The sequence below is a fragment of the Pongo abelii genome, chromosome 1, assembly GCF_028885655.2.
Source record: "Pongo abelii isolate AG06213 chromosome 1, NHGRI_mPonAbe1-v2.0_pri, whole genome shotgun sequence".
NCBI lineage: Eukaryota > Metazoa > Chordata > Mammalia > Primates > Hominidae > Pongo > Pongo abelii.
Genome location: NC_071985.2, coordinates 115,629,523 through 115,646,119, shown reverse-complemented (window position 1 = coordinate 115,646,119; position 16,597 = coordinate 115,629,523). Strand labels below are relative to the sequence as shown.

At 40.4% G+C, this 16,597-nt stretch overlaps 1 protein-coding gene and 1 long non-coding RNA gene across 5 annotated transcripts in view; one reads left to right on the top strand and one right to left on the bottom strand.

The window, feature by feature from the left end:
- Positions 1 to 598: 598 nt before the first annotated feature.
- On the bottom strand, positions 599 to 5,139 carry LOC103891728 (uncharacterized). Its single transcript, XR_655967.3, has 3 exons — positions 5,065 to 5,139; positions 3,621 to 3,671; positions 599 to 1,966 (listed from the first exon to the last, which is right to left on the bottom strand). It is a non-coding gene; the product is annotated as an uncharacterized LOC103891728 (long non-coding RNA).
- Positions 5,140 to 5,339: 200 nt separating this feature from the next.
- The window catches only part of TTF2 (transcription termination factor 2), a 42,133-nt gene continuing 30,875 nt past the window's right edge, over positions 5,340 to 16,597 (top strand). For all 4 annotated transcript variants that reach the window (XM_063728056.1, XM_024234473.3, XM_024234466.3 and 1 more), the window contains exons 1-3: positions 5,340 to 5,443; positions 5,524 to 5,626; positions 7,456 to 7,542. In XM_063728056.1, coding sequence (XP_063584126.1) covers positions 5,416 to 5,443; positions 5,524 to 5,626; positions 7,456 to 7,542 — 218 coding nt within the window. In that variant the 5' untranslated portion in view covers positions 5,340 to 5,415. The remainder of the gene's footprint in view (positions 5,444 to 5,523; positions 5,627 to 7,455; positions 7,543 to 16,597) is intronic.

The window sequence follows — 16,597 nt, the reverse complement described above, 5'->3', positions numbered from 1 at the left end:
AGCACTTTGAGGGGCCAAGGTGAGTGGATCACCTGAGTTCAGGAGTTCAAGACCAGCCTGGCCAACATGGTGAAACCCCATCTCTACTAAAAATACAAAAATTAGCTGAGCGTGGTGGCACATGCCTATAATCCCAGCTACTCGGGGGGCTGAGGCAGGAGAATCACTTGGACCCAGGAGGCAGAGGTTGCACTGAGCCAAGATCCCACCATTGCACTCCACTCCAGCCTGGGGCAGAGCAAGACTCCATCTGAAAAAAAAAAAAAAATTGTACATTTACAAAAAAAAAAAAAAAAAGAAGAAGAAGATAAAGAGCCTGCTTTGAACCACTTTTGGAATAATATTTTAAGAACAGTGAAATTTGGAATCTAGTACTGAAAAAATATTGGTATAACAAAATAATTTGTAAAGTCTCTTGGCTTTACAAATTATAACCACATTTGTTCTCACTGCAGTATCATCCTGATTGAGCCTATGTCAAAGGACAAGTTGAAAACAGTCATATGTTTGAAAGGCACAAAATGAAATGAAATGAAATTGAATTACCATTACATATCTTCAAACAAAAAGAATGAAACAGAAGAGGGTGCGCCTCAGTTTGGTTTTTATGTTACTATGCTGCTACCTAGTGGTCATTTATAAAATGGCAGGACTTGGGTTTTTGGTTTTTGTCTTGGATTTGTTGAGCCATGTCTGTACACCACAGCAAATACCTAAACACTTACCGATGTGTGGGTTAAATATCTGAATGCATTGCTGAATAATTTATGCTTTATAAAAATACTATAGGCTGGGCACAGTGGCTCAGGCCTGTAATCCTAGCACTTTGGGAGGCTGAGGCAGGTAGATCACCTGAGGTCTCAGGAGTTCGAGACGAGCCTGGCCAACATGGCGAAACCCCATCTCTACTAAAAATACACAAAATTAGCTGGATGTGGTGGTTGGCGCCTGTAATCCCAGCTACTTGGAAGGCTGAGGCAGGATAATTGCTTGAACCTGGGAGGTGGAGGTTGCAGTGAGCCGAGATCACGCCACTGCACTCGAGCCTGGGTGACAGAGCGAGACTCCGTCACAGAAAAAAAAAAAAAAAAAGAAGAAAAAGAAAAAATACTATAGTGGCAAGAACTGGATTGAAAGTTCTGAAAAATGGCTTTTAGTCCCTGATTGGCTGGTGTCAGCTTTGTGACTTTGAGCCAGGTCAAAATTAATCCATGGGTACTATCCAGTTCCAAAGTTTTAGGAGCAGCTCTGTAAGGTAAGTTGGCCTTGGGGCCAGCTCCTTAACTGCTCTGAACTTTAGTATCTTCATCTTAAAAATGGGGATAAAAAATCCCATCCCTAGGCTAGCTGTGACAATTAAATGTGACAATGCTTATAAAAGTACTATCTCAGAACACACCTCAGGAAAAGTTAGAATATGACTTTCCCTCTCAGAATGTGCCTAATAGGGAACAATCTTTTATCTGACAATTAAAATTAGTTACTCCTTCCCTCCTATCCCAAAGCAACAAGCAAAAACACCAGAAGTTCAGAAAAGTAAATATGATTCTTAGAATGATCCGCTCATTTGAAAAATAAACTTGAACAATTTAATTTTAAAAATAATCAATAAAGCATAGCAGCTGGAATTTTACAAATCACTTGAAACTTGGAATTGCTGATTATTTTAAAACAATAAGGTAGTGACCGAGATGTCAAAAGGTGAATGTTCTAGCTCGTCCTCTCACCACCGGTATCTTACGGAGGTCTGACATGTTTAATGTATGCCAGCCAGCACAATGCTGACCACAGAAAGCATAATTCTTTCATTTTCTTAGGAATTAAGCCCCACTTTTGTGGGGTTGGCCTTGTTTCTGGGTGTGGTGGCTCACACCTGTAATCTCAGCACTTTGGGAGGCTGAGGCAGGAAGACTGCTTGGGCCTAGTAGTTCGACACCAGCCTGGGAAACACAGCAAGACCTCCTCTCTACAAAAAAAAAAAAAAATCAAAAAATTAGTTAGGTGTGGTGGCACATACCTGTGGTCCCAGCTACTCCAGAGGCTGAGGTGGGAGGATTGCTTGCGCTCAAAAGGTTGAGGCTACAGTGAGCTATGATTACACCACTGTACTCCAGTCTGGGTGACAGAGCACGACACTATCTCAAAAAAGAAAAGAAAAATAAATAAAAATGAAATGAGTGTCTGTGCTACCCTGGAATTATATTTTATTTTTGAGACAGGGGCTCACTCTGTCATCCAGGCGGGAGCACAGTGGTTCAATCATGGCTCACAGAAGCCTCGACCTCCCTGGGCTCAGGTGATCCTCCCAACTCAGCCTCCCAAGTAGCTGGGACCACAGGCATGCTCCACCAAGCCCGGATAATTTTTGTATTTTTTGTATAGATGGAGTTTCACCATGTTGCCCAGGCTGTCCCAAACTCCTGGATTCAAGCGATCCACCCACCTCAGCCTCCCAAACTGCTGGGATTACAGGCATGAGCCACCTTGCCTGGCCCACCCTGGATTTTATTCAATATTTCACAGGTCAGAGAACCAGTCTGCTTCTGTAACTGAAGGGTTTCTACTACCACTTTATTTCTTCACCCATTAGGATATTTCCTTAGGATGTCAAAATATCTAGATGACTAATTTTAGTTATTACTTTCCATGCAGCAGATAGATGTTTTGGCATTGCTTAGTTTTTAAAACAGCCTTATTAAGGTATAATTTAGATGTCATAGAATTCACCTATTTAAAATGTAAAATTCAATGAGTCTAGTAAATTTAATCAATTGTACACCCATCACCACAATCCAGTTTTAGAACAATTCCAACATATACTTTGCATTTGACCAGCTCCATACTGAAAAAATTTATTGGATAATTAACCTGTGCATTTTAAACCATCTAAATCTAGGACCCAGCCTAGACATTATTTTGAATAAATCAAGCTTTAAGGAAAAACAAACTCTAAACTTTACTCAAAATAGAGATTCATAAAGCACATTCTCCCAAAGTCTCTCCAGGGGTCTGTAGGCTAATTAAGAATATAAATTTAAAATATAAATTAAGAATAAAAAATAATACACATACACCAATACATGTATATATTTTGAAAAGTGTATGTTGCATAATTCATTATCGTTTATTTCAATAGGCATAAGTTTTTTTTAAGAGACAAAGTCTCACTCTGTCACCAAGGCTAGAGTGCAGTGGCACAATCACAGCTCACTGCAGCCTCGAACTTGTGGGCTCAAGCCATCCTCCCACTTCAGCCTCGTGAGTAGCTAGGACCCCAGGTGCTCACCACCATACTCAACGGGCAGAAAAATTAATTTTAAAAATGTTTCCAGTTATGACCATCTTTCATCCAATCTCAAACTTATTTTTTTCAGTCTTGTAAATATGATGAGGTGGAATAAGTTGTCCAGGGACTTAACATTTTGATCTAGTATATTTTAAATTTATGGAAGAAATATTCCTCCTGTCTGTGATTTGGCTGTGCACACTTTTGTGAGGTTGGACTGGAGATACTGACTTGGGTACTTGCAGAGGAGGAGCTTCTTCCTCAACTGGATATTTAAGAGACCCCGATTTTGCCTTGTTTTAAAAATTATTCAAGAAATAATTAATTACCATACCCCTCTTTCTGCAAATCCTGTATTCATGGTGTACTACCTCCAACACAGCATCTATTAAACACGTACAAATACATCAGTTGCAAGAATAACAATCTTATACCTATTTGTTGTTCCTGTCTTATCTCTAAGTTCATCTAAGTTTCAGAAGGGTAGTTATGTATAAATGAACTCCACTTTGGAAATTCCATTTTTCTCTAGTCCTAGAGTTACTGCTAACTCCATTCATTTTGATATTTAAATACTATTTTATATTGTTATTTAAGTGTTCAACATGTACTAGTTCAGTCTCCTCAAAATACTAAGTTCCTTGTCGTTAGAATAGTTGTTTCAAACTTGTGGGTGTAAATGAATGAATTTTACATTTCTCAAGCACCTAGCCCACATCGGGCACAAAAAAGCTATTTATTAAGTACGGTTTAATTAATAAATGATACCTCAGGTTTGTCTCCCTTCCTCCGGATCCCCATAACATGTACATTTATCACATCGCCCAGATTTCCTAGACATTACAGATTTTCTGTTCTACGGCCCCCATAAGAACAGTGCAGGTGCCACACCATATGTCTGGGACATATGGTCCTCAATAGCTTCAATACGAAACTATTTCTATTGCAATAAATCTAGTATCCATTCCTCTCTTTTTGTTTACTAATAGTTTTGATTACAACTTCAAATTTTAAAAATCGAGGATGAAGTTAAATAGAAGAGAACCGTCCCCTTTCTTCTATTTAACCTCATCTTCGATTTTTAAAATTACAAAAGCATATTAGTAAAAAAAAAAACTGACAATACAAAATGATAAAGCAAAATTCGCCTTCACCAAAGGTCATCTATTTCCCCTTCTGTGGTGTCCACGTTGCGGCTGGTAACTCGTGGCTTCCACGCTGGGAGAGCCTAGAGAACATCCAGTACACACAGGAAGCAGCAGCGCGGGCCAAATGGCGCTGAGACCTGCGCACCTGTCCACGGACAGCCCACTCGCCAATTCTTTGACCTCGGGTGAGTCTCTCAAACTTGAGTCTCGGGATCTTCCATAAAATGCTACCTATCTCACCAGGTTGAGTGAGGAGAGCCGTGTATGTGTAAGCACTTTGTGAAATCTAAAGCACGAGGCAAACTTAAAGCATTGTAGGGGCTCCTAAAGAAGTCTTTGTGCTTGCCTATGAGAGCCGTTTTAGTTCCCCGCAGCAGCTTCCAAGGACCTCCCACCATCCCCGCCGCTCCGTCTCCTGCACCGCAAATCTCGCGGCTCGGCCTGCAGCGGCGGCTTCCCTTGGCCTCCCACCCCAGCGACTGAGCGCGGAGCCCAGCGCGCACAAGCGCCAGCCTCGCTCAGAGACGCCCGCGAAGCCAGGGCCTTTCAGCGCCTGCTAACTGGCGCTACCCCTAGGGCCGCCTCTCGGTTTTAAACGTAAACAAGAGTTGCCCTTCCCTCTTCCAAGACCTGCAAATCGAAGCTTCTTTTCCTCCGGAAGCCCCGCCACCTTCTAAGCCTCTCCCCAGCCTCAGCCACGCCCCAGCCGGCAAATGCCGGGTCCTCTACGCCCCCTGGCTTCATATTTGATTTCGGCGCGCGCCATACCTGAGGGAGGCTGTGATTGGTTGGAGGTGAGCGAAGTTCCTATATGATTGGCTGATAGCGGCTAGGATGGGTACAGGCCAAGGGCGGAGAATTATGGGAGGGATTAAGGTTGCAAGAGCTGAGTGATGGTTGGTTCCTGAACAAAGAGGGCGGAGTAAAAAGCGGAAGCCGAGTTGGGGGCGGGGCTTTGTGGAAGTTGGGGGACCCAGCGAAATGGAAGTAGTTAGGTGTCCAGAGCACGGTAAGGGGCTAGGGTCTCAGCGTCCCGCGGCCTGTTGATTTAGCGTGGCGTAATCGTTGTTCACTTTCTTCTCTCTTCAGGGACTTTCTGCTTTCTTAAGACCGGCGTCCGCGATGGCCCTAATAAAGGAAAGAGCTTCTACGTGTGCCGGGCAGACACGTGCAGCTTCGTGCGGCCCACTGAGTAGGTCTTGAGCTGGGCCCCACTCCCTGTGGCTGCCCGGGGCCTCCCGAGAGGAGCTGCCGGCTCCCCGCTGTCGGGCGCCACAGGGCCGAGGAGTGGTGGGGCCCTAGTCTGCGGTGTCAGGACCCTTTAAGCAATTTGTGATCCCGGGGCAGCCTGGCGTGTTCGGAAGACGCCCAGCTAATTCTGGCTGTGTGACCCGAGGCTGGTTACTCTCCCTCTCTGGGCCGATGGTTCCCCTACCTGTAAAATTGAGGATCCGGTGTTTTCCAGCTCTGGGTTTCTATTCACTTGACAGGCCTTAACCACTCCCTTCTCCTGCCCAGACAGTCCCTCCCCCTTTAAAGGAGTAAGGACACACAACAGACATAGTGGAAAATAATTTGTCCCTGTTTTGCACTAGTTTTAGGCTCGACTGTTTTTTTAAATGTTTGAGCTTAAAACACTCTAGTGATTAGTTGTTAGCCTTCTTATTTTTAAATAGGATTCTCTGCATCTAAATGGTGAAATTGATAATTCAAAGAAATTAGCGCTGGAAGAAACAACGGAGGGCCTGGCGTGGTGTGTGATGCCTGTAATCCCAGCACTTTGGGAGGCCAAGGCGAGCGAATCGCTTGAGCCCAGGAGTTCGAAACCAGCCTGGGCAACATGTTGAAACCCCGTCTCTACGAAAAATTAAAAAAAATTGTTTGGGCATGGTATCACACGCCTGTAGTCCCAGCTACTCGTGAGGCTGAGGTGGGAGGAGAGAGTCAGAAATGTTATGCATCTTCTCTAAAGTGAAAAAGGTTAATAGTTTGTCAAGTGTTAATGTTTTCACAATACTAAATGTCTACATTTTCTATGTGAATTTTAAAACTATCATCACATCATTAAACATCTCCTGCTCTCTATTCAGCAGAACTTGGTAGAGAAAAGTTATTTTTCTCCGTGTCAGATGTAAAGTACATAATGGATATCAGTATTAGAAAAGTGCTCTTTCAACATGTATACTAACTTCCCATGTTTCTGTTTCATGAGTTAGATGATTTACACTGAGCCTCTCAGATATAGTACCCAGGTCAAGTTTTGTGAGATAGAAGCATTTTTACCTTTGCAGGAATTCAGCATTAATGGTGGCATAAGATTTGGTTTTATATTAAGAGAAACACTCTTATTTAGGATCCCATCTACACAAATGCTTTGCTATACAAACTAGTATAGTGGTATTTGAAGACAATTATTTGATAAACTTGATTTATTTGGAATATATCTGATCACCAAAATACAGGCCAAAAAAAGTGCCACAGATTTAGGAGAGTACTTTAAACCTTCACTCAAACCTGTTTACTCTCAAATGTTGTATATATTTAAATTTTTTCATAATAAGTTGGAAGAGAGTGATTTAAAAACTTACACAAAACGAGAAGCATACAGGGCATACTGTTAGAGGTAGGCGTGTCAATAACACTAAGTGACAGCTCTCAGCTTATTAGAGGGAAAGGATGAAGGAAGAGTGTGGGGAAAATTCATACAGGGCCTCACAGCCAGCCCTAATTATGTCATTCATAAGGGGATCCCAGTGTAGAGGTTACACAGTGCAGTGTGGTTTTAAACTTTTGAGTCAACAAGAAACAGTTATGCTTTATTTGAGGAAGTGGGTAAAGATGAAAGCTAAGGACTTCTTCCCCAAAGGAATGCCCATAGCTGTGATAATGTGTGGGAATTACAAACCCAGTAGAGGTTATACATAGATTCTTGGTGTAAAAACCCATAGTTTTGATTTGACTTTAGGATATTGAGCTCTGTCCCTGACCTAAAAATGTTTTCAACTTTTTTCTTTTTTCTAGCATTCCTGTTTCCCATTGCTTATTGCATGAGGACTTTGTGGTAGAGCTTCAGGGTTTGCTTCTGCCACAGGACAAGAAAGAATACAGGTAAGGGTCCAAAAGGAACATCTAAGTATATTTGCTTTTTTTTTTTTTCCCTGAAAGAGTTGTAGCCAGGTATGTATTAGGATTGTTCTTTAAAAGTCATTTTAAAAAACAAAATTTGTATATGTATTAAGTGTCTTTTGGGCTGTCACTACCTAACTGCCAAGCAACTAGTTAATCTGAGAAGTCTAGTAATTTTCACGTAAATGGCTCCACAATCATCCCTCTCCAACTGTCAGGTAGCCTATAATGACAGCTGACCGTTGGCCACTAACTTGCACTTAACTTGTCAACCTTCTAATTCTGGTAATAGAACAAGTTAATGGGTAAAAATGGCTAACATATATTTAGTCCTCAATAAATGTTAGTTTCCTTTCCTTTATATGGGAATTTGGGAAGGGCAGAGAAGTCTATAGAGATGGGAGATATTTGTCATGAGTATTCAAAGATAAAGTAGGAATTCCCTAAGTGTTAGAGAGAGGTCATATTTAATAGATTAATATATTGCATTAGAGTACTGAGGCATGAATTAACATGGCGTTTTCAGGGAAAATTTGATTAGTTAATAGTTTAACGTATCTTTAAACAGAGACTTTAGGCGATAAGGCTGGCCAGGAAGGTAGGGGTCAGGATGTGATAGATAGTCTTTGTGTGATATTCTATGCACTTCATAATTTATATATTCTAGATCCCCCCACCCATTTAAAGGCATTTGAGTACCACCTACAATTTTTATATACCTGAGTACTGTTCATACTTCTATTTTTCTTAATTTAGTTATATGTACAGTAAGATACACAAGTCTTAAGATGTCAACCAGTTGAGTTTTGAGAATGCATGTACCTGCTCATAAAACCAAGATCCGAGTCAAAATATTACCCCAATAAGTGCCATCAGTCCCCTTCAAGTTAATTTCACCCCTCCCATCTCCACCCCCATCAGCAATCACTGTTGTGATTTTTATCTCTTTAGATGTGTTTTGATTGTTCTTGAACGTTATATAAATGAAATCCTACTGCATGTACTCTTCTGTGTCTGACTTCTTTTACTTAACAATGTGTGAAATGTATATAATACGTATCAGTAATTCATTCATTTTTATTGTGGAGTTGAATTTCATTTATAAATGCACCACTTTGTTTGGTGTGCCTATTTGCCATCAGAAAATCTCGACGTTATCTGTTTAAATATTTTTATCTGTTTAAATATTTTGTCCTTTTTTTTGCATTGAAATTTTTATCAAATAGTTTTAGATTCACATACAGTTGTAAGGAATAATACAGAGTTATCCCCTGTAGACTTTATCCAGTTTCCCCCAATGGTGACATTTGCAAGGCTTAGAAATATATCACAAACAGGATATTAATATTGGTACAACCCACCAGTTTTATTGGTAAAGGTAGTTTTACTTGAACTAATTTATGTGTGTGTGTATATTCTATAAAATTTTATCCTGTCGAGCCATGTATCTACCACTACAGTCAAGGTACTGAAGAGTTCCATCACAGGATCTCTCTGTTGCCCTTTCCATAACCATACCCCCTTCCCTCCCTCCTGCCCTCTTCACCCCGGCAATCAGGAATTTGCTCTTCATTTCTAAAATTTTGTCATTGCACAATTGTTACATAAGTGGAATCACAAAGTATAACTTTGGAGATCTTTGCCTGTTTTAAAATTTTTGTCTTTTTTAAAAACTGTTGGAAGAGTTCTTCATAAAATCTCTATACAAGTTAGGCCAGGCATGGTGGCTCACGCCTGTAATCCCAGCACTTTGGGAGGCTGAAGTGGGCAGATCACTTGAGATTAGGAGCTTGAGACCAGCCTGGCCAGCCAACATGGTGAAACCCCATCTCTACTAAATAAAAAAAAGTGAAAAAGCAAAAAAAAATTAGCCGGGCATGGTGGCACACTCAAGTCTCAGCTACTCGGGAGGCTCATCATTTTTGTATGGTTTGTGCTTTTTGTCTGATCTCCAAGAAATCTTTGCCTACCCCAATATCACAAATATTTCCAAGAATTGTCTGGAAGCTTTATAGTTTTATTTTTGTTTGTTTATTTGGATTACAGGCGTGAGCTACTGCACCTGGCCTGTTTTTTGTTTTTGTTTTTGTTTTTTTTTTAGTAGCTTTTTCATATAGGTCTATTATCTATATCTTAAATTACTTTTGTATAGTATATAAGGTAGGGTAGAGGTTCATTTATTTTTGCATATGTTACCAATTGTTTTAGCATCATGTTTTGAAGATTTTCCTTTTCCCATTGAAATGCTTGGCGTCTTTGTAAAAAATCAATTGATCCAATATATGTAAGTCTATATCTGGGGTTGCTGATCTGTTCCGTTGATCCATTTGCCTATCTTTACATAATTAATCAGATAAAATAGTGTGAGTCTTCTGACTTTATTCTTTTTCAAGATTGTGTTGGCTGCTCTAGGATCTTTGTATTTCCATATAAAATGTAGAATCAGCTTTTAAAAATTTCCACAGAAAACCCGTTGGGATTGCATTGAATCTATATAGATCAATTTGGAGAGAATTGTTGTCAATATTGAGGCTTCCAATCCATGAATATAGTGCATTTATTTATGACTTTAAAAATGTCGGCCGGGCGCGGTAATCCCAGCACTTTGGGAGGCCAAGGCGGGCGGATCACGAGATCAGAAGATCGAGACCATCATGGCTAACACGGTGAAACCCCATCTCTACTAGAAATACTAAAAATTAGCCGGGCGTTGTGGAAGGCGCCTGTAGTCCCAGCTACTCGGGAGGCTGAGGCAGGAGAATGGCGTGAACCCGGAGGCAGAGCTTACAGTGAGCCGGGATCGCGCCACCGCACTCCAGCCTGAGCGACAGAGCGAGACTGTCTCAAAAAAAAAAAAAAGTCTCTGAGCAATGTTTAATACTTTTCATTACAGAGTTCCTATGCATCTTTTGTTAAATTTATTTCTCAGTGTTTATGTTTTTTGGTGCTGTTGTAAATGGAATTTTTTTTTTATTTTGTTTTTGGATTGTTTGCTGCTGGTACAGTAGGGCTGGTAAGCCTTTATTGCATGAAGTTATTATATTCTACTGATACTTAAAACCATTTACATACTACTGGAGGACCTTTACCATACAGACACACTGTGGTAGTTGTTAGGAAGCCACTGAAGGATTTTTGATCCAATTTGCATTAAAAGAAGAACTATGGAGGACAGATTAGAAAGTGAAAATAGGGCAAAGAGACCACTGAAATAATAGCTACCATTGAAAGCCCACTATATACTTTTTTTTTTTTTTTTTTTTTTTGTAGAGACAAGGTCTCACAATATTACCCAGCCTGGTCTCAATCTCCTGGGCTCAAGCAATCCTCCTACCTCAGCCTCCCAGAGTACTAGGATTACAGATGTGAGCCACTGCACCCAGCCTGTTCATTATCTTTTACCTTCATATAATTTGTTGTGATAGATTTCAATATCCCTGTTTACCAGACAGATGAAGAAGCTACCATTGAGACAGGTCAGAAAGGGAATCTGAGGACCCGTGGTTATGAAGTGGCATTGCTGGGATTTAAACCCAGGTCCAACTGATTCCAGACACACCAACTTTCTCTTAAGTGAGAGGTGATGGGCCTGAATTGAGGTAGCAGCAGTGGAATTGGGTGCAATTAGAATGAAGAAAACTTGCTGAAAGAGCACTGATGAGATGTATTTCCTGGTAGGGCATATAAGCGTGTACCTTCCTCAATTTTTTCATCTGGAATATTGCTCATGGTGGCCCTAACTTCCCTGGGTTGGAGGACTCGGAGAGAGAACGTGTGTGATGGCCTCGGTCTGGTGTTTGGCACATTGTCAGTGCTCAGTAGGGAAATGGTTGCTAAGGTGGGGCTTCTGAGTAATGTGTTTACATTAAGCAGGACAAGGAAGAAAGGTAATGTTGGTCGAGTATTGGGATGTGTGGCCAACACATACAGCTTTGGACTAATCATGTCTTTTTTTTTTTTTTTTTTAAAGACAGAGTCTTGCTCTGTCAACCAGGCTGGAGTACAGTGGCACAATCTCAGCTCACTGCAACCTCTGCCTCCCAGGTTCAGGTGATTCTCGTGTCTCAGCCTCCTGAGTAGCTGGGATTACAGGTGTGTGTCACGACGCCCAGCTAATTTTTGTATTTTTAGTAGAGACGGGCTTTTGCCATGTTGGCCAGGCTGGTCTCGAACTCCTAGCCTCAAGTGGTCCGCCTGCCTCAGCTATCAGAGTACCGGGATTACAGGCGTGAGCCACCTCACCTGGCCAAATCGTGTCTTATTTTCATGTGAAACCAGCTAGAAAAATGAGTGTGCAGTTCTGAAGAAAGGCCTGACTGAGGTCAGAATTTTGAGAACTTGCTGTTAACATTCTTTGTACTAGATGGATGAGACTGAGAGGGGTTTATTATTTTAAAATAGAATAAAAAAGTATGTTACATGTATTTCTCTTAGCCTAAATTCAGAGCACCATTACTAGGAGGTAATAGTACTTACTGGAGCTTTAAAAATGTTGTCTTAGGGCCAGGCGTGGTGGTTCACACCTGTAATCCCAGTATTTTGGGAGGCCAAGGCGGGCGGATCACTTGAGGTCAGGAGTTCAAGACCAGCCTGGCCAACATGGTGAAACTCTCTCTACTAAAAATACAAAAAATAGCCGGGCATGGTGGCGTGTGCCTGTAATCCCAGCTACTCAGGAGGCAGGAGAATCACTTTGAGCCTGGGAAGCGGAGGTTGCAGTGAGCCAAGATCACATCATTACACTCCAACCTGGATGACAGAGCAAGACTCAGTCTCAAAAAAAAAAAAAGTTGTCTTAGGACAAATGAAAGTAAAAGGCAGTTCTCAACACACAACAAATTAAAAAACAATAACAACAGAAAACCAGGTACTCTGACAGGTAGCATGGACTGGGAATTTAAACAGAAATAGATAAGTCTATATATGGATGATGGCTTCCTTAGTGAACATTAAGGATGTTCAGCCAGAACCCCGGGAGAGTGACCTATGGGAGTACAGCCTTTCCCTCACATAGTCTGGGTTTTCTTTTTAATAACTTAAATATTTTACATCCTCTAATTAATACTATTATGTTTGGCTTAATGTAGTCAGGAGACAGGTGCAACAGAGTAATAGAAGGGAGGTGTAAACTGAGGCGAAGATGCCCATTTTTCATCCCTTGCAGTGTAGCTGCATTTATGTGCAGCTCTCTAACTGAAACACCAGATGGCACCACTGACCAGCATTTGACTGGCCGTTCGGCCATGGCCCTCTGTGTACATGCAGTAAAGGAAACTGATAATCTCAGTAGAACCAGGGGGAAGAAATCTTGCCTTGACATGAACGATGTGGTACACCCTGGTATACAAATTTTGGGCATTGTCACTGAGCTCCTGAGTTCATATTTTCCTTTCTCTCTGTTTATCACAGAACTTTCCCTCTCAAGGATACAGGGTCAAAATAAATGGAAATATTTCTTTGCTTAGACGTGGGTATAACAAGTTTTAGTTCTTTAAATAATTGGTTGTGGTATCATTCTGAGCAAACTGTCGCAAGGACAGAAAACCAAACACCGCGTGTTTTCACTCACAGGTGGGAATTGAACTATGAGAACACTTGGACACAGGGCACAGAACATCACACACTGGGGCCTGTCGTGGGGTTGGGGGAGTGGGGAGGGATAGCATTAGGAGATATACCTAATGTAAATGACGAGTTAATGGGTGCAACACACCAACATGGCACATGTATACATATGTAACAAACCTTCACGTTGTGCACATGTACCCTAGAACTTAGAGTATAATAAAAAAAAGAAAAAGAAAAATATTCACCTCCAAAAAAAAATTAATTGGTTGTGGTGAGATGTTCAAAATATTTTACTTTTAATAACCTTTGAAACTTCACATGTCTAGAAAACTCCTCGTGTTGTTGCCTATTGCGTGAAATTGACCTGCGGATTATCTAGCCCTAGCATAGTGAGCAGGCTGATGATAGAGAGGCAACCAGGCATGCACCAGACCCAGCCAGAATCTCAGGCCCCACCAGCTGTGAAGGACCACTGAATAAAGCCATACTTATGAGGCGGTGTACAGTACCATGCACTGCACTGTGCAATGGGAGCAATCCCTGTATATAATGGATAGTAACCCTTTGTAATATGTGTGGCAGTTACGTTTTCCCAGTTTGCTTTTTGTCTTATAATTTTGCCTATAGTATTTTCATCATATGGAAGTGTAAACTTTTAAAAATTACTAAATTCTTTATTTCTCAGCTTCAGAGTTTTATCCCAGGCTTAGAAAAGCCTTCTTCACTTTAGGACTACAAGAATATTCATATCTGTTTTTTTTCTAGAACATTTACAATTTTGTTTTTTACTTTTACATTTTTTTTCCATCTTGAAAGTTCATGTAAAAGAATGAGGTAGAAATTCGGCTTTTTGTTTTTCCAGAGCTGGACCAGTAAAGATGTGAACTCATAATCCCTAAGGAGGCTTTGACACAACTGGAATAAGAGTTAGATGTACTGAGATTGGGGTGCAGTCTCCTCTGCACAATAGAGTGCTAAATTGAAGACGTTCAGATGCGAGATAGTTCTGTGACTCTAAGACATACAGTTCAGGGCTAGGAAGGTTACAGAGAAAGTGGAGGAGTTGAGACTTGAAGTTGTCCTTGAATGACCTTGACAATTTTGATGGAGGAAGGGACAAGGAAGTGTTGAGGCAGAACAGCTTCAGCAGAAGTGTGGATGTAGGAATAAGAAGAGTGATCAGCCAGTGTGAGCTTGGCATTGCTGTTGTCTATTAAGACCTTGGTATGTATCAGGCTTTGCTCTGATTGTATTTTGTCTTCATCATGACCGTATCAGGTATGGACTATGTCATTTTGCCATTTTACAGAATAGGAAACTGCCACAGGGGGCAGTCAGTTAAGGCGTCTGATGTTTCAGAACTAACTAGGTGGTAGGGCTGGGATTCGAACCAAGGGAGAATAGTTCTGGAGCCTGAGAGAACTGTAGCCTTGCTAACGTGAATGCACTTGGCAATGTGATGTTGAGTTGGACAGTTACCTTTAGGAAGATGGGAGGATTTGTGTTTTGGTGAAGAAGTCAGGATTGAAGAGGTCTGGCTTCCTCTAGCTGGTTCCTTCATCGTTATTGCCCCTGTCCTGGAAAACAATTAATAAACATACTGCAGAAATTAATGCTTTTCTTTATAGTGGAATTGATATTTGCTTTCTCTGCGAAAATATATTTCCGCTGCATTCTACGTTGATTTACAATATAATAAAACATAACAACAACATAAAAACAAACTTTTTATCCTAAAATCAGAAAAGCTCATCCAGATTGATTTTAATTAAAAATGTAAGGGAAAGCATTTTTAGCACTGTGCCTAGCACATAGCAGATGTTCAGTGTGTTTCCTTCCTTCTTTCTCCAAATCTTGCCCTTCTCCTGAAAGTCTACATGGCATGAGTTTTAAAGTAGACACTACAGTCATGAGTCACTTAACAATGGGGACATATTCTGAGAAATGCGTCATTAGGAGATTTCATTTTTGTGCGAACGTCACCGTGTGAACTTACACAAACCTACTTGGTATAGCCTAATACATACCTAGGTTACAGACCTGTACAGTGTATTACTATACTGAATACTGCAGACATTTGTAACACAGTGCTAAGTATTTGTATATCTAAACAAAGAAAATGTACAGTAAAAATACAGTATTATCTCATGGGACCACAGTTGTACGTGCCATCCACTGTTGACTGAAACATCATCATGTAGCACGTGACTGTACTTATGAAATATTCTTTCAGTAAAGATTTCAAGTACTTGATATGCTTTAAACAACAGCAGGGGTTTGTTCTTGATTTATTTCTGTAAGTAGTAGCACCCACTGATGGCAGCTGGTACTTTGAATTTTATGCATTCAAAGCATTTCAGAAATTGTATTACATATGTTTAATATAATATCCTATTGCAATGAGAAAAATTAAAGAAACCAGTAAGGTTTTAAAAATTGTGAACTTGGATGGGAAAATTGTGTTTGTACAAGAGGGAGGGGCTGGACTTATTTTCTTTTTAGCTTAACTTTTATGGACTACTTGTCCATTTGGGCTTGTTCATCTTTGTTTATGTGTCCTGGTGAAGTAGTAGCATCAAGGGACCAGGACCTGCTCAGGACCCCTGAATTAGGATGCAGACTGTTGTGATTCATGTTGTACATCATGGGACTAATTTAGGAAGTTAGAAAAAGAACAATAAATTAAACTGAAGGAAAGCAGAAGGAAGGAATTAACGTTGGTAAAAATTGCATTTAATGAGTTAGAAAGCAGCATATAGATAACTAATAAAGAAAATCAGAGGCTAACCTGGTCAAGAAGAACAGCACAAATACATAACGTGAGAAATAAGGAGCTGCACCACAGATGTATTGAAATGTACATGAAATGACATATGCACAGTTTCACTCCTTGTGCCGCTGCTTTTAATAGTAAAGAATAAGAGACAGCTGAACTGCCCACCAAGAGGGTTCTGTTAAAAATAATGCAACACCCCATACAGTGGAAAACCGCAACTGGAAAAAAAATAATAAAAACAAGGATCTTCCTTATATATATGTTATTATAGAAAAATTTTCAAGGTATTAGGTAAAAAAAGAAAGGCAAGGTATTTAGCAGTATGTATGTTATGCTACCCATTTGTGTAGAGGAGGAAGAAAGAATGTATATTGACTTGAATATGCATTTAAAAATCTCTGGAAAGGTAAACAAAAAACTAATGAGTAGTTACATGTTGGGGGAGAAGTGAACTGGGCAGATAGGGTATGAGGGGGCTTCTCACTGTGTTTTTAATACTTATTGATTGAATACTTTACCTGTTTCAACAAACAAAATATATATTTTTAAAGCTCTTATTTAATCAATTAAAAGTTTTTGAGGAGTTATTTTAGGTAATTACATAAATCAGTTCTATTTTATGCAGCAATACTTAATTATGTACAACAGGCAAGTCATAGTTGGGAATAAAGAGATCATATATGGTTTTTGCCC